Source organism: Lacerta agilis, chromosome 1, assembly GCF_009819535.1.
Source record: "Lacerta agilis isolate rLacAgi1 chromosome 1, rLacAgi1.pri, whole genome shotgun sequence".
Lineage (NCBI taxonomy): Eukaryota > Metazoa > Chordata > Lepidosauria > Squamata > Lacertidae > Lacerta > Lacerta agilis.
The window spans coordinates 75,167,743-75,193,402 of NC_046312.1; the positions used below are offsets into that span (position 1 = coordinate 75,167,743).

The following is a 25,660-nucleotide window of genomic DNA, read 5'->3' on the forward strand; positions in this document are numbered from 1 at the left end:
TTTGTTTATGTGTTTGACTTCTATTTCTGCACTTCACAACAATGGCTGGATGTAGAGAGGTACTTGTCTCCATTTTTCACTTTGAGGATCAAGAGTACACCTATCCCGGCCTACATACTAATTAAACACTCGTTGACCTTCAATTGGCTGTTTTTAATGGGCTTGTGAATTCTCCTGCACAAATCCAGATTGTGACACATCAATATCCTGGGGGGGAAATATTCTACAAGTTTGCTAGTGTACACTGATGACAGCATGGTAAAAATCTCTCTACCTGAAATTTCACCTCAAAGAAACACCAAAAAGGCAGGTAGAATCCAACCCCCAAGAGCTAAGATAACATGTGCAGGTTTAATGTGATAACATATGCACTAACCTCCCAGATAGAGAACCCACATAGGTCCTAGAAACCTTTCAGCACCCTAGAGCCAAGCTCAGTTTTTGAACTCTGCTCAAAGCCAAGCTGGAGAGTACTTGAATATACAGTAATTTGAGAAAGCTCCAGCTTGCTTACCAGGTTTAAAGTCAGGACCCTCCTCCTTCCTCCATCTCTCTCTCTCTCTCTCTCTCTCTCTCTCTCTCTCTCTCTCTCTCTCACACACACACACACACACACACACACACACACACAATTAGAAGACCAGGCAGGCAGATATTGTAGATGTTTTCCATCTGGGTAACTTCCCTTTAATGTATTGAGTTGGACTAGAAGATCAAGGTTCTTTTTGTGAAATTGAACTGGCTCCTTAGTTTCTCCACAGATGGTCTTAATGTTGAAATCTTGCTATATCAAGCAGGCTGGTGCCATGCATCACTAATGCAGTACCATTTAAAGGCCATCCTGCTTCCATGGAAACACAACTACGCAAGACGAATGTGCATGTGAGCATCCCTACAGACTCTGGGCTCATTGTGTGATGCCAAGATAGTGACACAGTCACAAGTTAGCCATTTATCACTTTCAGAGCCTCACACTTTCCCTGTGGGATTTATGCTAGAAAACTGAGCAACCAATCTACTGCTTAGCACTACTGTATGTCTTAAATTCTCCTGAATTGTCTGAACTGGGAGGAAGCAATTTTATGTGTTTCATTTCAGTGACAGCTGAATAAAACAATTGGGTAACCTGGACATGCCCTGCATTTCCCCTTTCCCTAAATTCGTTCTTAAGCACTGGGTGGTCTTTTTCCAAAAGCAAGAGTCACATGGTTCATTTTGGTGCTTGCTTCTCTCCATTTCCCCACCCTCAACAGAACAGGCGACTGCCATCTGCTGGCCACTTGTAATTTTTTTCCTGGTTGGCATAGTTAGCTCTGCCCACCTTATGACATTAAAAAAAAAGTGGGTGTGGATTGCGATTTCACTGTGATAGTTGCTGTATCAAAATACCAGAACCAGCAGGATGCAATTATGTTTCCCTACCATAAAGTGCAGAAGCAAGAGGAGGCATATTCCAGACCCAAGGATCCTCTACAAACCTTTGTTGTGATGATGGTGCAATAGATGTAATACATTGAGGGCTTTCACTTGGAGAGATTCCAAATCACTTTCATTCAATTTACATTGTGCCTTCAGTGCAGAGTCCTAATGCAATTTACAGCATAAATAAGAGGGGTGCGCGCGACACGTACATTAAGATTAAAACAAGAGCAACTGAAAAGCAATTCCGTCAGAGATTTAAAATCTGGAAAACCATAAAGGCTTTTTACTTGGTCTCAAAAAGACTGTAGTGCAAGAAACAGGCAAGCCCTCCCTACAGAGAATGTTTCACAAATGGGTGCCACAACCAAGATGCCTGTTTGCATGTGTCCCAGCTGCCTTGATGCAGATAGGAAGAACACCTGTAGGAAGGCTTTGTGGACTACTGAAGTGTATGGGGAAGCTCATACTGAGAAGTACACCTGGATAGGTTTAGGGCTTTTGAAGGTAAGCACTCACAGGTCAAACCGTGCAAGGAAATGGAGCAGAAGCCAGTGGAATGTTTTGAGCACTGACAAAATACACTCCCACCAACGGGGCCCAGCTAGTATCCTATTGACCATGTTTAGGACCAATTACATTTACTGTAGTCCATTCTGGAAGTTACTGAAGCATGGAAAACTCTTTCTAAAAACAAAACACACTTGTGTTAAACCCCTGGCGGAAGAGATTTTATGAAAGGTACACTGAAAATGAACGATGAACTTCAATTGCTGGACTACAAAAGGTAAAAAGAAGGAAACAATGCAACAGAATAGATGCTGGCATTTATTTTGCAGTGGGGAGTTTTGTTGCCAAACTCAGGAAATAACTAAGTTTGAAAGCATTCCAATACATTTTTCCACTATCCCATACTTCCTTTGGGAACCCTAGAATGGCTTACATGGGAGCTTACATGGGAGGTCAAAATACCTTTTTTTAAAATCCCACCAAACTTAAGATATTATTGTGAATGTTTTAAGTGTTTTAATTTTGAATTGCAACCTGCCCTGGGACCGCCTGGCGAAAGGCAGGTAATAAAATTTAACATTAATAGTACTATAAAACAATGGTTGGCTACACAGTGCTCTGGCTGCAATACACAGGAACAATTATACTTGAAGTACCTCCATTGGAGGTCAATTGATTGAGCATTAAGATGCAGCATCTGTCTCAAAAACACTGTTCTTGTTTATTTAAATGAGATAAAATGAGAGACTCAAGAACCTCTTGCAGCAGATTTGTATCTGACCTTTTCAATGCATTTTCAAAATGTAGTTTCAGCTAGGTACGGGAATTCAGACATGGAAATCAGAGGCCAGGTGATGCTCTGCAATCTGTTTGTTCTCTTATGGAGAAGCTCTGTGAGTGGCTATCTCAAGACGGAGCAAGGCACAAGACAGCCTCTCCTCCAGGATTATTTTTCTGCCTAAATGGCTATTGATGGCTACTAGCCATGATGACTATGCTCTGCCTCCACAGTTGGAGGTCACAATACTTCTGAATACCAGCTGCTGGAAAATCACAGGAGAAGGGGGTGTCCTTGTACTTCAATTCTGCTTGCAGGTTTCCCAGAGGTATCTGTGAGAGCAGGATGCTGCAACAGAAAGGCCACCGCCCTGATCCAGCAGACTTTTCTTATGTTCTTAAGATTATTTTTCTAGAAAGCAGGAGTAGATCCATCTCTTGCAATAGCAACAGAGCAGAGGACAGAAGCTTTACTGACTCGCAGCCAGGTCCAGTTGCCCTGTGTATATAGATATGGTGGAGGTGGGTGGGTGGGTAGGTGGGGGGAGAATGTTTTGAAAGCAAAAGCATCTGGTTTCACAGAAAGCAGCAAAGACAGAAAAGTCAATCAGCTTAAATCCCAATTTATCTCACTGGGAGCTTTGGTAGGGAGAGTGGGTCCTCATGTTGATTCCACCCGCCTCAAAATGAGAGGCCTAACCCTAACAAACCTTTTACTAGACAAACTTCTAGCAACATTCGGAACGGCTAAGTAGACAGATGCAAAGGACGACTGGGAGGGAAAAGGGAATTCCAACAGGTGCTGCTTTTGTCAGCCCTGCGTGACAACTGCACGCCTCAAGTCTCTACTGGGCGTTGGTGTCTGCGCAGTCAGGCTTACAGTAGAGAAGCGACGGGGAAGCAGAGGCAATAGACGGGAACCGGCTTTTAGCGAACTTCGCCCCGCTCCAACCCTGTCGCTTTCTCCTTTTCTCTTGCCCCCTGTAAACAAACTCACGCACACGTGCAAGCGCAAGCCGGGGTCCCAGTGCGCACGAGCCTTCTCAGGGCCACGAGGGAGCGTGTTTTGGCGGCGCCTTGCTCTCTTTTTACGAGATAAGACAATCATTTTGCCCCCACGAGGATGGGATCGTAACGTAAGCCTCTTCGCTTCCCACCCCGCGCGAAGTTCCTGTCTATCCCATCTCAAAATCCATGCGCCTTCTATCACTTCCTTCCTTTCCCTACTAGGCCGGTGCTGGGGGGGGGGGTGGGTCATCCGAGAGCCCCTTGGCACGGAGAAACAAATCGCTCAGGGCTGCGATCTTAATCATCGCTCCAACCTCCAAGCTATTTTGTGCCCGTCGAAGAGGAGTCTACCGTGGCACGAAAGTTCGCCAACCAGTGTGCACGGTCATTTTTCGCATCCTCTCGAATACACACATTTAACAGATCCCGTGGCGACCATCCGGACTCCAGCTTCGCTGCGTTTCATAGGATAGCTCATTCCCTGCTGGCCCTACTTCATACTGGGCGACGCTCCCCTCCCGTTCGCCCCTTCCGCGCAAAGAGGAGCCCAGTCGCCGGGGGCTCCTGAGCAGCGGTCTCCCACCCACACGGCGCCAGGCCTCCCTCCGACCACGTTCTCAGCCGCAAACTCGACTCCCTGCAGCCATCCAGCCTGAAAAGAGCTAAGGACCTATCGCGGCTCGCCTCTTCCTCCCACGCCGCCATTCGGTCCCTCCCTTGGCCCCGCCCACTTTCCCCGCCTCTCTCCTCCTCAGCTTCATGCGGGTCTGCAGTGAGGCATTGTGGGAAACTCCCAGGGTATTTTCCTCCCCCTCCTCTTCCCCTGCTCTTCATCCGTTCCTCCTCTCTGCGGAACAGCCAGCTTCCAAGGTGTGACATCAGCAAACAGAAGCCCTAAGGTGGAAGTAAAGGTATGGGTCGTTTGTTTTACCCTCGGCTTTCTGGAACATTATAGAAGACCCACCCCGAGTAAGGGAAATAGGTAGGCAGGCAAACAGGGATGTGCATGGAGGAGGGAGGAGGGAATGGTGGAGGACAATGTTTTTGCATGCAGGTGAATAGAGGTAAAGCTGCTTGGGCATCTCTGAAAGCGAGAGAGGTCACTGGGTTGCTATGATAAAAGCATTTCATTCGGCAACCCTGCCTTTCCTTGGTGCATTTGTCCTGATTCTGGCAATTGATGCCACCTGAGCAAAGTAGGAACGGGGCGGGGGGCAGGGGGGGGAACACCTGTGAAATGCGTTTTGAGTTCTACACCCAGGGCTCCTGTGCCACGCTTTCTTCCTTGAAGGTCAGATGGTGGGTGTGAGCAGAAGCGGAATACCGACGTCCTACCTAACCTGGGGGTTATATAGTACGGCAGAACGTCATCTGCGTTTTGATTTGGTCATTGTGCAGCCAGTGCTGCCCAAGCATAACGATTGCAGTGGCTGCCCAGGAGAATTTATAGCAAGATTTTTTTTCGGGAGAAGATTTAACACCCATCCCTGAGAAACAGATGAGAATTAGAGCATGCTGGCACAATCTAGCAACCCAGCTATTTTTTTTATAATTTAAATTTAGAAAGTGGGGCTGATGCTATTGTGAAATCAGGTGTGTTTATTTAAGGCATCTTTTATAAACTAAAAATAGATAGAATCGGGAGAGAAATAGTCACCCCTCTTTGTTTTAATCTTGTAACATTAATGGCACACTTTTGAAGCTTGAATAATCTTATATGCTGTATTTTGCATTGGGTGTTTCATTCTTTCCCCTTATTTAGCCATCAATCCTGCATGTAAGATGCTTGCTTGATCAAACCTTTTGAAATTTTAAGTTTAGGGTCATATGCCCTCCACTTTATGCTGGAAAAGTGTGTATCTGTGCCTGTAAAATTCTCTTAAAACAAAAGGGGTAGTTCAGTGATGCATACTGCATCCTAGCTTTCTTCTGATATTTTACATCTATCTAAAAGTAGTTGGGAAATGGGAGGAACCCAGTGGTAAAATGGTAGTTGCTCTTAGCTCTAAAATAGGCCCTTGTGCATTGTTCCTGGGGTAAGAGCGGGTAGGAAACACTCAACCTAGTGGGTATTTGAATTCACCTTGAGCTATGGGGCACCTGTATGATGCTGGAAGCTCTAATATTTAGTGTATTTCTGCCTTTGTGTACTGCCATGTATTCTTCACATTGTGCCTGGAAAATACCTGTTGGTGTGGCCTTTTCCTTTAAAAAAAGAGTGTCAGGTTTTCCCAAGCATTCAGAAGTTGAGGCTTTAAAGCTCTCAAATGAGGGCTGCCCCTCTCCCCAATGCTGAGCAGCCTGCAATTGCTAGAAGGTATTAGCATACTTCACTAACTGAAAACTGAAGATCTCTGGAAATCTTTGCCCTTCAGCTACAGTAAGTCCCATTGAAATCAGAGTGGACATGTGTGCAACTGCACTGCTGGGGTAGGATTGCTTGAGGTTGTTTATTTTGAAGGCCTGACCCTTATTCCATAACTCTGAATTATAGTTTCAGTAGAATACAGTTGATACTTTTATTATGTCTAGAACACACCTGTTCCATAGCACTCTATGGAATACCTTCATCAGAGATCCAAAATACCGATTGGGTAACAATTCAGAGCAAGCTATGTGCCCTCAAGTTCCTTTTAATTCAGCACACCCTTCCTCATGCAGGTTTTCTATTTGTTCTTTAATGGGGATGTAGTAATGCCTAACTTGCACAGGAATTTGCTCTTGTATTTTTATTGATCAGCCTTAGGGTGTGTGTGTTTTGGTATATCGTAGCTGTTCAGTATTTCCCAAGCTTGGGTTACATAGAATCATAGAATCATATGATCATCTCCTTTACATAGGTGCCAAATGAAGAGGAACATTCACTCTCTTTCTGCCATTGTGGGTGATGCTGGTGGAGCAATTAAGGGAAACTAGGGTGGCCAGAAATCAACCGGCTTCTTTGCAGGCTTATTATTAGACAAGCAGAACATCTCTTGGGCCTGCATTTTCATACTTTCGCCAGAGAGTTCTGGATGAAAGCTACTTTGAAAGCTACTTCTACCGTTATCTTCTAAAGATGTGGCAACAATAAAACTCAATACTCTCATAGAGTCCGGGTGTTCTTGGTCTCCTTTAACATCACTTGCTCCTCTGGCATTTTTCCATTGCTGCCTCTTGGCAAGCGCCAGGCCTCCATTTCCTTGTGGTCAGGCCTTTGCTTGCTGCAGCAGAAGGGAGGAAGAATTTACCGGCTTCCTTTCCCTCCTCAATAACATTGCTATAAATAATCCCCCATGGAGAGTGTGTGTGGATGATGAGTCAATGGATGCTTATATATTTTCCACTAGATAATGCCCTTCTTAGCATTACTGGGGAATAGGTAAGAGGGGAAGGACAGCTTTTGTTGGTTGGCGAGGTAGAGTCTGAGTAGGCCTGAGCCACCCCAGGGAGCTTCTGCTGTTCTTTGCTAAAGGTCGTTGCTTCAAGCTGGGTCAGGATCTCTGTCTGCAATGGCTTCTTGAATTTCAAGTGCGACACAACAGCTTTGAGCCAGCGCCTGCAACGTTCGGGGCCTTGCGAGATTTCCAACCCAGTCATTTGTCTGCCATTGCAGAGCAAAACAGGGGAATTTTTGGGTGACACATCCGGGGCACCGAATGCATAGCTTTGAATTGAGTTACAGGGAAACAGAAGTTACTAGTTATCAGGAACGCTGATAAGATAATCAGAGCCGCCATTCTCATTGGAGCCGTTGTTCATCATTGTTTTGTGGCACTGGAGTTTTTTGTTCTTCTTCTTATGGTTTTATCTATCTCTGTATTCAACAAGTAGAGAGAAGGAAAAGTCCATGGGCCTCCCATGGCTTGTATACAGAAAGAAAAAAAAGCAGGTGGCAGGGTGACGGTGTTATGACTCAGTCAGACTGAACTCATGTTTGATGAACCAACTTCTATGCCAGCTTTATACCTCTGCAAGCTTAACAGCCTGTCCAGGGCAACAACTCTGTGTGGCAATTAAGTATCCCTAACTCCATCCAGAGATGGAAAAGATGGCATGCCTATATTGGAGGAATGAGGGTTGGTTTACATGTTTGTTTATCCTGAGCTAGGAACAGATCTGACAGGATAATGCACACACTTCAGGCCACTCATCAAACCCTGCAGGGTTGACTTCAAGCCTGAGGCCACCCTCAGCAAAATGCCCCTGAGCAGGGCTCCATGCTATGTTGATGGCCTCTTTGGGTGGGGAGCAACAGCGGCAGCACACTTGTGAGCTTTGGGTGGATTTGAAACCATTATGATTTTGCACAGTGCCCCCACATAGCATTGCTCTAGGAAACAAAAATGAGGGTTTTCAGACCCCCAATGGGAGCCGCCCATTGAAAGGAGCCTGCGCAATGGGTCTTGCCAGGGTCCCGAGGCTTTGGCAGTTGCCCAGTGATCTTATGTACTGATGATGGGGCTTCCTCCCAGCTGCCAGTTACTCCAGTAACGAGGTGCCCCATTTTGTTCTTCACAGCTCTGCTGCCTTAATTTGTTAACTCTCAATGAAGATTCTGGGATGTCCCACCTGCTTTGAAGGAGCAACTCCTCTCCCAATAGAGTGTGTGTGTTGTATCTCTATGTGTGGTGTGTGTGCACATAAAGGAGTGTGCGGTGGACACACCACTACTCTTGGAGAGTTGCTCAAACCTCTTGTGTAGTCCTAAGGCTGAAAAAGGTTAGCCACATGTGCTATAGGCTCTAGTGCAGGGTTTCCCAAACTTGGGTCTCCAGCTGTTTTTGGACCACTGTTCCCCTCATTCCTGACTACTAGTCCTGCTAGCTAGGAACAATGGGATTTGTAGTCCAGCAACAGCTGGAGACCCAAGTTTGGGAAACCCTGTTGTAGTGGGACAGCTGCAACCAAAGATTTGGAAATTCACTAAATGTATGATCCACCCCAACCACATCCGGGGGGGGGGGATGCCTGTTTATACAATTGCCACATAGTAAACTAGAATGCCAGGCCGAGTTCTAGGACAGAGCCCATCTCCCTGACAACCCTTTTTATGGGTCAGGAAATATTTCACAGGTGACTAGTCAAAGATGGAACCACCTACTTGTAGCCTGAAGTTGAGTTTTTTCTCTTTGGGGACAGACTCAATCACTTGATGCTGCTGACTGTACAAACTTGCCCTGACTAACTGACTATTTGCTCTGCTAAGGGGTATAAGTACTGTGGCAGCCATTTTGTCATGGCCATGGAACTGGGCTGTACAGGATTCTGGGGTTTTCCTTCTGCACCTTGAGAAAGTGTGGCCAATGTTCTAGCACAGTGTCATGATCAGCATGTAAAAGCAATTGCCAGCATTAGACTCTGTGGGCTGTGTCAGAATTCAAAAGGAAAAGAGATTCTCTGAGAAAAAAGAGAGCTGTAGTCCAAGAAAGACAGGATGACTAGTGGGCATAGAGAGGGTGTCATAAATATATCAGGAAAAAATGGGTCAGCATTGCTTCCTGGGCCTCCTGAGTGCCAGTCAGCTGACTAAGCAATGATGCTTTTGCAAAAACATTTCACGGTGTGCTGCAAAACTGCTACGTGGTCCCAAAGGCTGCTTTGTGTGTCACAAAATCCCTATACAGGAAGTATCTCCAGCCTGGTGACAGATGTGCAGCCTCTGCAGAGATCACATGTGACAACTTGCATATGCAGGCCTCCTTGATGCTGATGGGAATCTCTGGGGAACAAAGAGTACACATGTGCTTTCCCACACAAGGCATTATTCTGCAGGTGGATCCAGTCAGAAGACTATGGCAGACCAACACGGCTACCTACCTGTAACCAGTCAGAAGATTCACTTGCCCATATCAGCTGGTGTCTCGACAGAGTCCTGAGATATGGTAACTTGGCTAAAGTGAAAATTAAGACAGGGTTTGAAAATGACTTTTCCAGGTTCAAGTTCAGGGCATCGGTTCCAGGGTCAGAACATGGATATTCCTAGTTTTATAAACCAAGGTCTTGTTCACAAATACAATTGCTTAGTCCTTCGAACTTCTCTGAACATAGAATTGCTTGTCAAAATGGGCAGTGCTTGGTAGGTGGGAAGAAAGTTGGTGGCTGTTTATTTTTGATTGGCTCCTGGGCGCTGTTTTCCTTTCTGACACAGGAAGTGATCTGAGGCATCACTCTTTTGAGATGCTGAAGAAGAGCAGCTGCTTAAGAAGCCACAGGCCAGAGAGTTTTGATGGGGGAAGGATTAGAATGGGTGGGTCTCTGTTTTCTGGGAGAGGTGCACACAACTTCAGAGGACAACAGTAACAAAAAACAAACAAAACCAGAAGTCATGAGCATAGTGGATTGAAACTTCAGTGCCCGGAGCCCCGCAGGAGGTGAATAGCCTGACTGCCCCTGTTTTCTTCAGAGTGATGTGTCCACAGTTCAAAGGGTGAGGGGTGGGGATGCATCACTAGGCCGCTATTGGTTTGGTGGTGGGTTCCCTAACCCCGTGCTTTCTAGATGTTGTTGGACTACAACTCCCATCATGACTGCACATGCAGCATGGTGGCAAGGAGTTGGAAGTCTAATATGTGGAGGAGACTGGGCTGGTGAAGGCAGTTGTCTGTTTGCAGTTGATACATTTGTGGATGCTGTCTGGACATGAGGGGCATCACTGACCAAGTGCTTGACCATACGTTGCTTGTTGAATCTCTCTGTCCTATCATCATTTGGGGCTGGTTTTGGAGATTGTTCATAATTTGTTTAGTGGTGGGGAGGGGAGGAAGAGTTCTACTCCTTCTACTGCGGTTGATGAAAATCTGGACTGCACTTAACTTTCTGTCAAAGCCAACATGACACTCACCTTGTCTTTAGCTATGTCAGATTTTTTTTATTAAAAAAATAACATCAGGTAACAGGAACAACCCCCCACAATCTTCACCAGGACCACAGTGCTTGGGGTGGGAGGAGTTCAACCCTTTCCTTCCCCTGGTAAGGCTACAGCTGTTTCGGTTTTAATTCCTGACTTGGTTGCTGAAGACACAGATCTAGTGAGCTGGGAAATGTGTTTGTAAAGCAACCACTGGCACTCTTTTACACCTGGAGATAGATGCTGTGTGGTTTCTCTTTAGAGTAGCAGCTCCATGAACTGCTCAGTAGCTGACAAAGGGAAACAGGGTGCCTGTACCCTTTGAATAGTTGTGTTAGAACTGGGAGTTTTTGCATTTGCAGCTCAGCTTTGCTCAGCTCAAATCTACTCAAATCTCCCCCCCCCCTTTCTTCTTCCACTACAATTTATGTATGTGGGAGCCCCACCCTCCATTTCAGCTAGTTATCTAGCAATATTATTAAGGCAGGAATTTCCCCTAAACATTTCAGCAAACTGCCCATTGTCTTCTCTTAGCATGTACTGGGGCCACCCTTATTAGTGTGCATGCAATTTTCTTCTCTTGAGGTGGCACTTTTGATTCCAAGGTACTTCCAGGTGCTTCTACCTGTTGCTACAGTGAGGAACAGTTGCTTGCAAACAGGAAGCACAACAGGAAATGCTAATTTAGAGACACTGTATTGCAGGGTTATAGATCTATAGGAGCGGTTTTTTTGGTTAGACAATATTTCTGCTATCTGGGCCAATGCTGCTAACCCATGTAAAGCTAGTACTAATCTGAGTGGGACTCTGTAAGGACATAATAGCCCTGCTTGATCAGACCAAAGGCCTTTTTAATCCAGCATTCTGTGATGCTGAGACGAAAATTTTGTTTGCGAAATGGTTGTTGCAATGGGCTGCAACATTCTAACTTGAACCCCTTCCTGAATATTGATTTTCCCCTCTGACCAAGAGTCCTGAGGTTCTTGTGCCTGCCTCTGTTTCTAGTCTGACATCTTTCAAGAAGGGGGATAATGGGCCCTGGAAAATGACTGTTGAAGGGGAAGAGAACAGCCTTTTTGTAATTATGGCTCTTTACAGAAAAACTAGTGTGACTCATCTATTTGGTGTAGGGTAGATATCTTTCAGCATCACAGACAGGGGAAAAGAAAAGGGACAGATTTACTTTCTAAGCTTCTGGAGAAAGGAAGAGATGACAAATGCAGGAAGGGGAACAGAAATCCAACAATTGCAGGGGTCAAGTTTATTATGACCAGTAGGACCCCCCAACAAAAAATGGAAGTACGTCCCCCCCCCAATCCCTTTCCTCCACAACTCCAGCCCTAAGCTAGAAGGCATTTAAGCAAGCCAATTGTTTATTTCCCTCATTGGTAATCAATATTCCATGGTTCCTGGAAGCCATTAAGCATGCTCAATACAGTGGTACCTTGAGTACCAGAACTTAATTTGTTCTGGAGATCCATTCTTAACCTGAAATTGTTCTTAACCTGAAATTGTTCTTAACCTGAGGTACCACTTTAGCTAATGGGGCCTCCTGCTGCTGCTGCGCCACAGGAGCATGATTTCTGTTCTCATCCTGAAGCAAAGTTCTTAACCCGAGGTACTATTTCTGGGTTAGCGGAGTCTGTAACCTGAAGCGTCTGTAACCTGAGGTACCACTGTACTCATTGGACTGGGTTGTGGGAGTTTTGAGAGAATGGAGCCCCCTTTGAAACAGCCCCAGGACTCAGCTACATTAGTAAACAAACAACAACAGCTTTGTAAATACGTTATAAACTTGCGGCACAAGATGGCGCTATAGAGCACAAAACTTTTCTTAATGTTCCCCCACATTCTAGCCATTTTGGCACCTTTTGAAATTGAGCAATTTGAGCTCACTATTAAAAGGATGCGGGTGGTGCTGTGGTCTAAACCATAGAGCCTAGGGCTTGCCGATCATAAGGTCGGCGGTTCGAATCCCCGCGACGGGGTGAGCTCCCGTTGCTCGGTCCCTGCTCCTGCCAACCTAGCAGTTCAAAAGCATGTCAAAGTGCAAGTAGATAAATAGGTACCGCTCCGGCAGGAAGGTAAACTGAGAGCCAGTGTGGTGTAGTGGTTAAGAGCAGTAGACTTGTAATCTGGGGAACCGGGTTCGCATCTCCGCTCCTCCACATGCAGCTGCTGGGTGACCTTGGGCTAGTCACACTTCTTTGAAGTATCTCAGCCTCACTCACCTCACAGAGTGTTTGTTGTGGGGGAGGAAGGGAAAGGAGAATGTTAGCCACTTTGAGACTCCTTAGGGTAGTGATAAAGCGGGATATCAAATACAAACTCTTCTTCTTCTTCTTCTCTTCTTCCATGTGCTGCTCTGGTTCGCCAGAAGCAGCTTAGTCATGCTGGCCACATGACCCGGAAGCTGTCTGCGGACAAACGCCGGCTCCCTTGGCCTATAGAGCAAGATGAGTGCTGCAACCCCAGAGTTGTCAGGGTTCCCTTTACCTTTACCTATTAAAAGGAACAAGTGTGGCCTGCAACAAAAAGTTGCAGTGTGTTCTGATACCCGAAGAGATGTGTACTTGTTGCTGGCTCCAGAGTCTTGCTGGTGCTGCTCAGGGTGGAGGTGGAGTTTCTGCCCCCCCCCACCTGCTTGGCTGTAGAAAGCAAACGAAAAACAACCTACTATGCAATTCTATAAATTTCAGCTCAAAAGTAAATTCCATTTTGAATTCAGTGGAGCATTCTCCCAAGTAAATGGATATCAGATTATTCCCTACCTCTTGAGTCACCACTGCAATAACCAGATCCCTTTCAGGAGCTAGTGCTTTACTAAAACAACATATATTTAGCGAGAGCAAAGCAATCCTAATCATGTCTACTTAGAACTAAATTGTATTTAATTCGCCAGGGTTTACTCCCAGCTAAAGGAGGTTAGGATTACAGTCTAACTTTCTCTTCCCCTGCTGGAAAAGCTAAGTGTTTTAAAACAAACACACACACACACACACACACACACAAACAGAGAGAGAGAGAGTGAGAGAGAGAGTGAGAGAGCGCATGGGATGAAGATTTATGCATTCATTCCAATGAATTCATTCCCCCACTCCTCTCTGCCCTGAATTTATCAGTGTTCTGTTCGTTTGTTGTCATTTTTACAGTAAAGTTGCTTGTTTCTGTTGTACTGATCTAGAAGAAACCACCCTCTCAAAGAAGCCCTCCCCCAAAGACAATGTGGCTATGGGTCTGTTTTCTCCCCCCCCCCCCTTATAAATTATTGGCTTTGTTATTCTGCTTCCTCCTTTTCTTTGCTTGCACATACAAAATAGCTTAGTGCAAGCTAGTAATTTGGAAGAGGAGAATGCCACTGCAGCTTGCTAAACAAAGTGAAAAGAGGGGGTGGAGGAGTGTGGGGGCTGGCTTTCTCAGCCGTGTTTGCATGTTCTCTCCTTGGTACAGGATGCTGTGCTGGAGAACTATGAATTAAAAGGCCACAGAGGGCTGCCATTCCAAGTTCACTTAGGAACATAGGTAGCTGCCCTATGTGGACTCTGACCAACTGGTCCACCTCACTCTGCATTGTCTACTCCGACTGGCAGAAGAGGCTCACCAGGGTTCTTTCTGGAGACTGCAAAGATTGAACTGGGGACTGTCTGCATGCAAAGCAGATGCTTCTACCGCTGAGCTTTGGCTCTTTCCAATCACTTGAAAATTTGGGGAACATGGCTAAAGTGCTTGCCCTGCATGCATTCATCCTATGCTGCCTAATACGTTCTATCCTAAATTTTACAATGATGGTATATGTTATGTAATAAGGGGTGCACAACTCCAGAAAAAAAAGTTCAAACCATGTAGCTGGGTGCAGATTAATCAAAATCTCCATTTTATCAACCATCCATCCACCATAGCTGTCAAGTTTTGGATTTGAAAATAAGGGATCAGCAGACTCACTTATCCCGGGGACAGTCACATGGCAGTGGTGGGCGGAGCCAGAAGCAAAAGTGGGCGGCACTGGTGTGAATGCGCGCAGTAGGCTTACTGTATTTTGGAAACGCTGCCCGTGGGCTACGATGCCTGTAAGCGCGGGAAATGGCTCCCGCTTGCTTTGAGGCTGCAAGGAGGCGAGGTCTTCCCAGTCCCTGGCCAGCAGGGGGAGGGGAAGGAGCTGCTTCCTTTGAAAAAACGGGAAATTAAAGGGATATAAAAAATAAGGGATAGCAGCAGGAAACTGCTTGAAATAAGGGAGATTCCCGGGGAAAACGGGATACTTGACAGCACTGCCATCCACCCCTACACAAGCTGCCAGATCACTGACCCACCTACCCCCTTGCAGGCTCTTACTTCCTAGGAACCTATTCTTGGAAAAGGAAGCTTTATCCAAGATACAACTTTTTAGGATCTGTAAGATCAAGGTCCCGTCCCCCCCCCCCAAGCCTGGTATTTGGAAGCAGAATACTTGCTCTGTGATGCTTAAGCTGTGGTGGTTCATTTGTTGGTGCTACAGTGATGACCAAGCTGAGCTTTCTTTTTTCAAGTTCTGGTTGGCTGAGTCATAAGTAATTAAAAGGCCTCCTCTAGTCTATTTATGGCTTTGCTTTTAATTTCTAGCTATTTCAAACTAAGTGCTAGGAAAAGCAGCTCATAGGGGAATAGTTAGCAGGCCCCCTCCCATTCTTTGTCTGCTCAAAACTGCAGCCTCCCAAAGGTGCTTTGGTGCACCGGAGGACACTGGTGAGCTGCATATATAATTTAAGACGTGCTGCACTGTTAAAATCTGATGTTTTTCTGTGGACTGTGGGTTATGGAGCTTAGATACAGTATGTGCCAGTTGTGGCAGGTCTGTTGCTAGAGTGGTGTGGTGGGGAGCAGGGGTTGTTAAAGAAAAGCTGTTCATGGTGTGTGGGTGGGTGTGTGTGTGAGTGAATGGGCCATGTCCTGTTTGATGGGGACCTAGCCCTGCCTGCCTTTTCATCTCCCTTTGGGGAAATACCCCGGTAATAGGAGAGAGAGAGAGAGAGAGAAACAGAATCAAAATGCAGAGTTCTAAAACTCCCCTGCTCAAAAAAAGGTAATCTAGTTTAAATATTGCATAGAAATATACTGTCACAACCTGCTTTGAATGGTAAAAATATATAAACTCTTTCTACTTGTTTCCATCTTTGAAGAGGATGATGGGAGGGGATTTCCAGGAGATTTTCATTTTCTTTTTTTCCTTTTTTTTGCTGGATATATTATAGGTCTGGATTTAACTTTGTTGGTGGAAAAACTGTATGCAGCTGTTCCCGAAACCTCCAGCAGTTTTGCTGTAGTGGCAAAGATGGCCTGCCTGTCTCTCCTAGTGCTTTCACCCAACACGTAGTAGGCGGCACCATTAGAAGAGACCCTGACTTAGGCCAATGACTCATCAAGACCAGCATCCTCCTCTCACAGTGGCCAATCAGATGTCTGTGAGAAGCCAGCAAACTGGTTCTGAGTGCAATAGTATTCAGCCCACCTGCAGTTCTCATGAACCGGTAGCCCCCTCTAAGCTAGCTTTCTGCCCTGGGTGTGGTGGAAGATGCTCCCCTGTCATCAGTCTTGATGTATGATTGAGCTATTAGCATCATTATGTAAAATGGACAAGGGAGGGAATGCAATTGCCTTGGGCAGCAAAATGTATTGAGCTGGCCGTGCTAGTTGAAAACCTTTCCTAAACGTTATTTGACCTGGGATGGAGACTGGGGGAAAGCTTACCTTGCAACATTCTTGAAAAGGCCATGAGCCATCTAAGACCTTGCCAACAAGTTTTGATCAATTCCATCATTCCAATGACCTTCGGATGCTGCATTGCGCTTTTTCAAGGGCAATGGAAATAATCCAATATTTTCCCATCACACATTGGGACACACACACCAAGATTTCATTGTAGATTTGTGAAAGCTTATTATTAAGGACCTGTAAAATGGAGGTTGCAAATTTAAGAACACCTATCAATCAATGCACAGGTAGCCATTTAAGGCCATTGATCCATCTAGCTTCATATCAGCTATTACCTAGCAGTGGGTCTCCTGGGTTTCTGACAGGGGCCTTTCAGCCTTTCAACCTTACCTGAAGATGCCACGAATTGAACCTGGGACCTTCTGCATGCAAAGCACTGAACTACTTTCCTTCCTTCTAATAGGAAGTAAATCCCACTGAGCTCAGTGAAATTTGCATTCCTTGTGTCAACATGCTTAGGATTGTGCTGCACGTCTCCTACAAACTTCCAATAATTCCCAGGGTATTTGTTCTTTGCCTCTGGGATTTTGATTCTCCCAACATTTATTGCTGGTCTAACACAGCGTGATGTTGGGAGCCTCTGGGTCTTGGTCTCTGGAGTTTTACTGATGATGTGGCACAGGAGACTAAAGGAGTGGCGGTGTCCCCTTCTGGGTCCAGGCTTGAAACAGATGAGCAAAAACTGTCAAAAAAGGTACCATGCCATTGGAGATACTGACATATTAAACCACTGCCATCAGGTGCCCATGTTTTGTCCCACCTTGTCTGTTTATTTCTTTCTCAGCCGAGTCTGTTGGAGTAAATGAGGCGCTGCTCTTGCCAGCTGCAGTCTGCACTCGGCTTGTCCCTGCTTACTTACAACCCATCCACAGGGTGGTGCTGGCTCTAAGCTCCCTCCTTCTTATACTCAGTGCTGCCCTTGTAGAAGTCAGCGAGGAGGAGGGTGGGGTAAAGGTAAAGGGACCCCTGACCATTAGGTCCAGTCGCGGACGACTCTGGGGTTGCGGCGCTCATCTCGCTTTACTGGCCGAGGGAGCAGGCGTACAGCTTCCGGGTCGTGTGGCCAGCATGACTAAGCCGCTTCTGGTGAACCAGAGCAGCGCACGGAAACGCCGTTTACCTTCCTGCTGGAGCAGTACCTATTTATCTACTTGCACTTTGTGCTTTCGAACAGCTAGGTTGGCAGGAGCTGGGATTGAACAACGGGAGCTCACCCTGTCACGGGGATTCGAACCGCCGACCTTCTGATCTGCAAGCCCTAGGCTCTGTGGTTTAACCCACAGCGCCACCCGGGTCTTGTGTGCTGCTTCTGTCATTGGCTGTGGCTCCTTGCCTTCTGCCCTACCAGCCCCAGTGGCCAGCAGCTGCCACGGCCCCTTCTTATGTCTTTTGCTGCAGGCTCTTTGGAACAGGAGACTGTTTGCCAACCGTACTTGGCAGCACAGTTCAAAGTAAGTAGCCGTCATAAATGAGTACTGCCTTTTCTTAGAAAGTAAAATACAGAGGCCTCCCCCAAACATTTTTGTTTAAATAAGCCTACCCAGATATTTAGAAAATTGGTGCGAGTTTTTACCTATTTTTTGTCTATTGTTATTTTAGCTTGAATTTTTTTGAATTACCAATAATGTTATTCTTTCATTCCTATTTTTTGTAAACTCCTTTGAAGGTTTTTTAAACAATCAAGCAGTGTTTAAATTTTATGAAATGGAAAAAAAGGCACCCTAGATCATTCGTTGGTGTCTGGTAGGCCAGGGCTGACTATCTGGTCTCAATAGGTCTACTGCAACATCAGCACTATATTACCATGCAAATATATAGCAAAATATGAAGAAGTGAGTCCTGAAATACTGTATTTTCCAGCATATAAGACGACTGGGCATATAAGATGACTCCCAACTTTTCCAGTTAAAATATAGAGTTTGAGATATACTCGACCGCAGATTCTCCACCCGGCGTATAAGATGACCCCCGACTTTTGAGAAGATTTTCCTGGATTAAAAAGTAGTCTTATGCGCCAGAATATACAGTACATGTCTGGGCAAAATGTGTGTCTCCAGGTCTGAAAAGATGGGATACTGCTCTTGATGTCTTTTGTGACCTTTGTGTTTTTAATTTATCTTGCAGGTTCTGTAACATGATCCAGTGGCATATTGTTTGAGCAGGGCACCCTCCTGGACCACGGAATTATAGCTGCACAAGGCCAGGCAGTTTTGAGGCGGATCCTTTTTTATTGGGATTTTGGCTCGAGGGCCAAGTGAAGGGAGCCGGGGTCAGTCCAACCTGCTTTGTGCCTCCACCACCACCCCTTTCCGTTTGGTCCGAGAGCAGGAGTGGGTCGCCTCCGCTGTGCAGCTGAGCAAGATGGAGTCCAAAGGGAGCACCCGCAGTGGAAATAAGCCTGATGCCAAAACCGCCAGCTCCGGGAAGCCAGAGAAGCCCAACCCTGGGCCCGCCACAGCTGCCGATAAGAAAGAAGCCCCTTCAAAGGAGCAGCCGGCTCCTCCCGCCGCCACCCCAGCCAAAAAGGCAGCAACGGCGGCAGCCAATGAGGCGGCCATGCTGAACAACCATGGCAACATGAAGCCTAGTTCTGCTGGGGAGGGTGCGGAGGCCGCAGGTCACCCCGCTGACTCTGAGCACAAAGGGAACAATGCGGAGGAGTCTCCGGGCAGCAGCATTTTTGAGAACATGAAGCCTCTGATCATCATCGGAGGGGCGGCGGTGGCTGCCATTGCTCTGATTGTGGGAGTGGCTCTCCTTGCCCGGAAAAAATAAATTGGCACCCAAGAAGCGCAGGGGAGAGAAATAACCCTGGGCTGAATGTACAGTTCCTTTTGAAACAAAATGCATGTGGTAAACTCTATACATACCTATAAATATGCCGTATATATAGAGAAAGAGCTAAGTAGGTACAAACTGCAATGCTGGCCGCTGCCTTGCTCCTAGCAGATGCGCCAGCATTGGCCTAGCGTGGGCACTTGGTGGGCTTCTGCTCTTTTGTGTAATATAACTCAGCTTGCAGCAGCAATGTGTATAGATGGCTTTTCTTCTCTGGTCTGTATGAGCTCTTGCGGTGTTTTCCTTCCCTTCCCCACCTTTTGTCCCTAGCTTGGCTCCAGGGTCACTCAGAGTTCTCAGCTTGGTTACGCTGGATTGCGGTAGAGCAGGTGGAAAGGGAGAGTTTCCCATCGGCAGGGTCACCTGTTGCCATCTCTGTTCCAGCACACACTGTACAGTGGTGTGAGAATGCTCACAAGCTAGAGCTTCTTTCCTGATCCAAGGGGGATAGGGTGTCCCTAGTACGCGTTTCGTCACAACATTAATGTGCTCACTCTGTGGACACTTTGCCTAAGTTTCAAAGTAGCAGCTGGAGCACGGGGGGCTTTCAAAGGTCAAGAAGCAAGCATGGCCTGTTGAGAGCCACAGGGTAGCCTTGCCACCCCACCGTGCAATATATGGGCATGGTGACTTATAGCCGCCTGGCTGTGGATTTCAATGGGCATTCCAACTTAATAGAACATTTTCTGTTGAAGCACCTGGTCCTGTGCTGGTAAACTTCGTATGCAGGACTTGATGCCATTGATACTTAAAACAACTCAATTCAAAATAGGTGGAAGTCAATGAGGCCTTCTGTGCATATGGATTTGGGATGAATGCTAGTGCTTCACTGTGGAAGGTTGACCTGTCATTGTATGCCATGTATGGAAGGGGAAAGTAAGAAGCAATTATGGGTTGGTTGGTTGGTTGGTTGGTTGGTTGGTTCTTTCTTTCGCTTTCCTCTTTTTTTTTAGCTTGTGACCAATCAACAACTGGATTATGGTTTAGGAAGTATTTATGTATGGAGCACCCTGCCCAGGTGCACAGATTTGAAATGGATGGATTGTCTTTTGCTATCTGACACTTTATAACTCTAATGCTGGAGGAGCCAGACAAATGGGCTAATCCCATTTATTTCACTGGACATTTCAGTGCAGAGAAAAAATGGCAACCGATTCATTGAGGCAACTCCCCCCCCCTAAATAAATTAGAACCAATGGGCATTTAAGAGGGGAGGAAATTCCGTGTCCTGAGTTAGCCTTGCTACATTGGTGGCCTTCCTAAAGAATAAAAATCAGAATTTGAGAGGAGAAAGGATCAATGGAATGTATGTTGACGTATCTTTGTTAATATATCTACCAGAGATAATCCACTGACCATAAGAGCATTGGGACATAAATTGTAATGTAGGGATGACCGTTTGCAACAAGAAGCTTACATGTACTGTATATTTTTGCTTAGATTGAATCTGATGCGAAAGTGGTGATTGACATCAGATTAGTGGTGGTGTTTGTTTGTTTTTTTATTAAAAAAAGGAAAGGCTAATTAGATTGAACTAGGAGTTGTAAAGCTTTTTTCTGTTGTTAGGTTGGGATAGATATGAGCAGCCAAGTTTTCGTCGCAGTACAGACTTGCTCATAAATTAATGTGGGTACTAGATTTCTTTTACATTTTAGTCTCTGGACCCACAACTTGATCATGAAATAGGATGAGATGGTGATAGTGGCAGGACTACAGTTCGTCGTCTTGAAGACCAACTTTCTCTCCCTTTCTCTCGTATTTATGGTTGTGACGTGATAGGTTAGGTCTATAGGGGAATCATTCACCAACAGTCGTTGCTTAGTACTGTGGTGTCCCACTGTCTAGAATAATTCTCCAGATCCCACATCCAGTCTGAAAACACCTGTATTTTTGTGTGTATGTATGTGTACAAGCTTTCCTATACAAGCTTTCCTACCCTTACCTTATTTGAGAATATCTGTGTATATAGTACAGTTTACTGGAGTCTTTGTAAAGCTACAAAACCTGTATTCTTTGTACAAAAAGCAAAAGGCAACCATTATTTGCGCACCTGCATTCACACAAAGTGTCCATGTTTTGTGCCACTAGCATTCCACCATGCAGCATCCGAAACCATGGTTTCCTTCCAATAAACGAATGTATGGTTAGCCAACTGGTGAATGTACGATAATCCCTCTTGTGCTGGGAGCTGAAAACTACTGCTTCTAAGCAGACCCTTTTAAAACAATAAATCTAGTCAGTATAATCTTCTGATGCAGTCAGGAAAAAATAGCCGTGTACCAGCACTGCACATTCTTTATTTGTGCGTGTGGCACATTCCTCCCTAAAGTTTCCATGTAAACCAGGAGGTGTTGTCATTGTGACTCCTGCCCATCATTGACCCTTTCAGAAAAAAGAAGGGCACTCGCCTTGCTTACGCCTTGCCTGGCTGCTGCTCCTGCTTCTCAGCTGCTCCTGCGTTGGCATATTGAGGCAGGGTATAGGCTGATGGGCTCCCTGAATTTCTTAAGTAGCCCTCGCCCATGCATCTCCAGTCAGTTGTAGTGCAACAAGGCACCTTGTTGTGTCTGTGAGATCGTTCATTTGGCCAGGTGGTGGAGAGGGGAGGGAAAGAGGAATATGTGTGTGTGTGTCCTCTGAACTTACTAAATCTGTGCTTTCTGGAAGTGTGAATATAACACTGCTATATTGGTAAGCCTTACGAGTTTCTAAATGCACGTCCCTGACCATGTGCAGGTTCTTTTGTATGCTTAAAGAAGCTGAGCAAATCAGAATGTGCTGCAGATTGTGTCTATTCTTTCATAAGCTTTTTCAACTTCACTAAGTTGGTGTCTTTGCCCAAAATAGCTAGTCACACACACTCACACTCACTAATATATATATATTGCCTGTTGCTTAAGAGCTGAACTATTAATCGATATCAACTCATTTTTCTTACCTTTGTTCTTAAGGTTTTTTATATTCTCCCCTTCCTCCAAGCTGTCATGCTACTGCCTCCTTTTATCCTCACAACAACCCTTCAAGGTTGGCTAGGTTGGGAGATAGTGGCTAGGCCAAAGTCACCCAGTGGGCTTTATGAGTTTAGAACAGGACTAGGGAACCTTTGGTCCACCAGATACTGCTGGACTACAATTCCCATCATCCATGACCACTCACCATGCTGGCTGCTGGTGGTGGAAATTGGAGTCCAACAACACCTGTAGGTCTGCAAATTGCTTAGCCCTAGCTGAAAACATGGGTCTTCCAACTATGAACCTCTATGACACACTGGTTCTCAAAGTGCAATCCTATACATTCCTATTTACTGTAGAAGTAGGCCCTGTTGAGTCCTTTGCAGTGGACTTGCTGCCAGGGAAGTAAGTACTGTATAGGATTGTAGCTTTAGTTGGTTTGTGGCAGCAGGTCTGCCAGTACAAAGGTTTGATCCACTCAGAGGCTGATGTGTGCTTTTAGATAAATGCAGTGCAAGCCCTGCTCTCTGAGGAGGGCTGCTGAGAGAGGCAAAGCAGGGGGGGGAGAGAGAGAGAGAGAGAGAGAGAGAGAGAGAGAGAGAGAGAGGAAGGAGCTGGTGACAGAAACTGCCTCAGGCAGAGCACTACACATAGAAGGGGTAGTAGAGGAAGTGAGTGATGGCTGGATTGTGTGCATCATATTTCTGTCATAATTGCAGGAACCTACTTATCTGAAATTGTTTTCGTATATGCCAGAGATTTGTAATCCTTTCCTCGCATTGAATAGCATTTTAATCTGGTGGAATTCGTAGGGGATTATCCTGGGCATAGCATTTAATTAATGTTAGCTGTAGGTATATATAGCTATTTGACACATTATCAGAAGATGCCAAAAGCTGAAGTATGAGCGTCATTGTTTGCTGTAGGGGCATGTCACCTGTTCCCATGGTTTGAGCCCAGACATCTACCAATGGGGGCAATGTGAATGCATTAATTTGGAAGTGCAATTCACTCATGATTCACTGTTTTTGGTGCTTTCTGCGTAATGTATGATACAAAGAGTGTTGTTGGACTCTACTGAAGTTCAAAGTGACTGTGAATCTTGAGTCCCTTATAGTAACGGGGGGTCTTGGTTTGTATACCAAGGTTCATCCTGTTCCCCTTGTTTACTAGGAATGGGTATTTACCAATAGATCAGTGCAAAATACTGTGGACTGAAGAATATGGATCCAACTGGTCAGAATTAAGGTGTCTAGGCAAACCTATGTGAGGGAAGCTAGTTCAGTTCTTTAATGTGCTAATGTAATAAAATTGTACATACTTAGCCAATCAATATTGTGAGCATGAAGCCAGAAAAAAATGAAATATTCATGTTTTGGGGAAAAGAGTAACAGTCTTACTTCTGATTTAATAATCTTGGAAAACTACCACCCTCTGATTTCATATTGAGAAACAGAAATGCACATTTGAATCTTTGCTTCACCCCTAAGCATGCATTAGAAGGGTGGTGAAAATCCACCTTGAGTACAGCAAGGATAATTGATAAGGGTAATTGGGGACCTGCTATTCGGAAAATAGAGATATGCCTTGAACATGCACATAAAATCAGTATTTCAAGCTGGCCCAGGCATGACATTGCTGTTATGTGTGCTAGGGATGAAATGCTCTAATTATATTTGTTAATTGTGTATGGCTCACCCAGCCCACCCAGGATTTGGAAGCAGAAAAGTGACGGTGGGGGTGGGGCATGGATTTGGAAGCAGGAAACTTGCAGGAATGGGATAAGATTCCTCTCATCTTGGAGACTGTGACCTGTGTGGCTGTATTTAGGAGCAAATGAAGAAAAAAAAAGGGAAACACTAAGGTAAAAGCTACATCTGATGTCATGTTAAGTCCAAAAAAACAGCAGCTTTCACAGATTTGATATGTGTTTAAAGCAGGCAGGTGGGTTGACAAGTTACTTCTACCACTTATCCAATGTCTTGGCTCCATCCATTTTTCACTGCTGCTGTCTTCCCTGCCCCACACCCATCTGTTCCATAAAACCTCTGCCAAGACCTTGGTGGAATTTGATTGGGAAGGGATTCTGCTTACACACTTTGCTTCTTCCTGAACCCTTGGCTAAGACACACAAATGGCCCCCGCTTCAGCTTCTCCACACAATGGAACTTCCCACACTCTGCTAGGCAGTTGTCATGTTTAATTTGACTCCTTAGGTCATTTTAAATGTGAGCTTGAGTTCTGCTTCTAATGTGAATGTAAAACCTGCATTGGCTGCAATATACATTTTTTTTTCTTCCGAATTCTCTCTCGGATTGATAGCATTCATATGTATAGTCCCCCAAACTGAAGGCCATACATTGATTTGAAGTCTAATGTTGACACTAGATATTAAAGTTCAGTCATTCTGGATGAAGGGTTTATTGGTAACAATTGTAGCAATGCCTAGTTGTGAGAAATACATTTAATTCTCCCCCACCCAGTGTAATTCTGTCTTATCATTTGCCAGTTTTTCTGCCACTGTAGCTTCAACTAGCCTCCTGAACTATAAAAAGAGCAAGGAGAATACTATTGCCTCAGTAACCCTTTTGTAATCAGTCTATGTGTTTTCATAAATGTACTTGTGGTGACCTTCTTTGCCCTCTTTTAATTCTTATGCGTTTTCCTAAACCAAAAGTTAGGGAAAGGCATAGAGTAATACTTGCAAATGGGAAATGCTAATTTATTCAATCTGAATGTTCGCTATCTGCTTAAGGGGATCACTTGACTAAAACAAATATATACCAGATCAATATAGTAAAGGTCATTACAAAAAAGTATTTCTAAAGGGTCTCCCCATTATCTCTAATGGCCCCCCAAAATATAATTTCTTTTTTAAATTGAATTTTTCAAGCAACATCTTGATTTCCGCCCCTCCCCTGCAAATGAACAGATCCACTTACCACTTACCACATCAATTGGCCTGTGTGTATAACATGCAGATTTGGGTTTCTTTTTGAGTCCATTGTTGGTGACTCCATTTCCGCAGAGGAAATGAAAGCCTACCGACACACACCAAGCTAGAAAACTAATTTGTACCTTTTTGAATTTATAATCTTGCCTATGCTTCTATGGACACTTTGTATGGGCTGCAGCTCAACTCCTTAAAATCAGCAAAGAATTTTTCCTTTCCCATATAGTATTCTCTTTTATTTGACTTTTAAAATGCGTATAAATGCAATAATGCAGGTAGACTAGAAATACTAGATTGAAAATTAAAGTAGTTTAGCTTGTCCCATTGTGACCTACAGTGTTGTATGTCACCCAACGCTGTATCCTAGCATTCTCGAGGCTTTCCTACGTAGCTGAATCTAGTATTAGCTTTGAAAATCCATTGTGTGAATGGCGGGTGGGTTGATTGGGAAAGTGTACGCTTTTACACAATGTATGTTACTTGCATCAGAAGCTATATGGCCACTCCATATACTATGGAACTGTAAATGATTCCCAATATACCTGTAACTCTTTATCAAGATTGTGTGAAATAAACTATATATATATGTATATTGTACACTTCTTATAGTGACCATCATTTTGTGTG

The 25,660-nt window shown here is 45.1% G+C and overlaps 1 protein-coding gene across 1 annotated transcript; it reads left to right on the forward strand.

The window, feature by feature from the left end:
* Positions 1-4,458: 4,458 nt before the first annotated feature.
* On the forward strand, positions 4,459-21,281 carry CEND1 (cell cycle exit and neuronal differentiation 1). The gene is made up of 2 exons (XM_033155662.1): positions 4,459-4,625; positions 18,416-21,281. Exon 2 carries the CDS (start codon positions 18,653-18,655, stop codon positions 19,064-19,066), a length of 414 nt encoding a protein of 137 aa, XP_033011553.1. The 5' UTR covers positions 4,459-4,625; positions 18,416-18,652; the 3' UTR covers positions 19,067-21,281.
* The last annotated feature ends 4,379 nt before the right edge of the window (positions 21,282-25,660 follow it).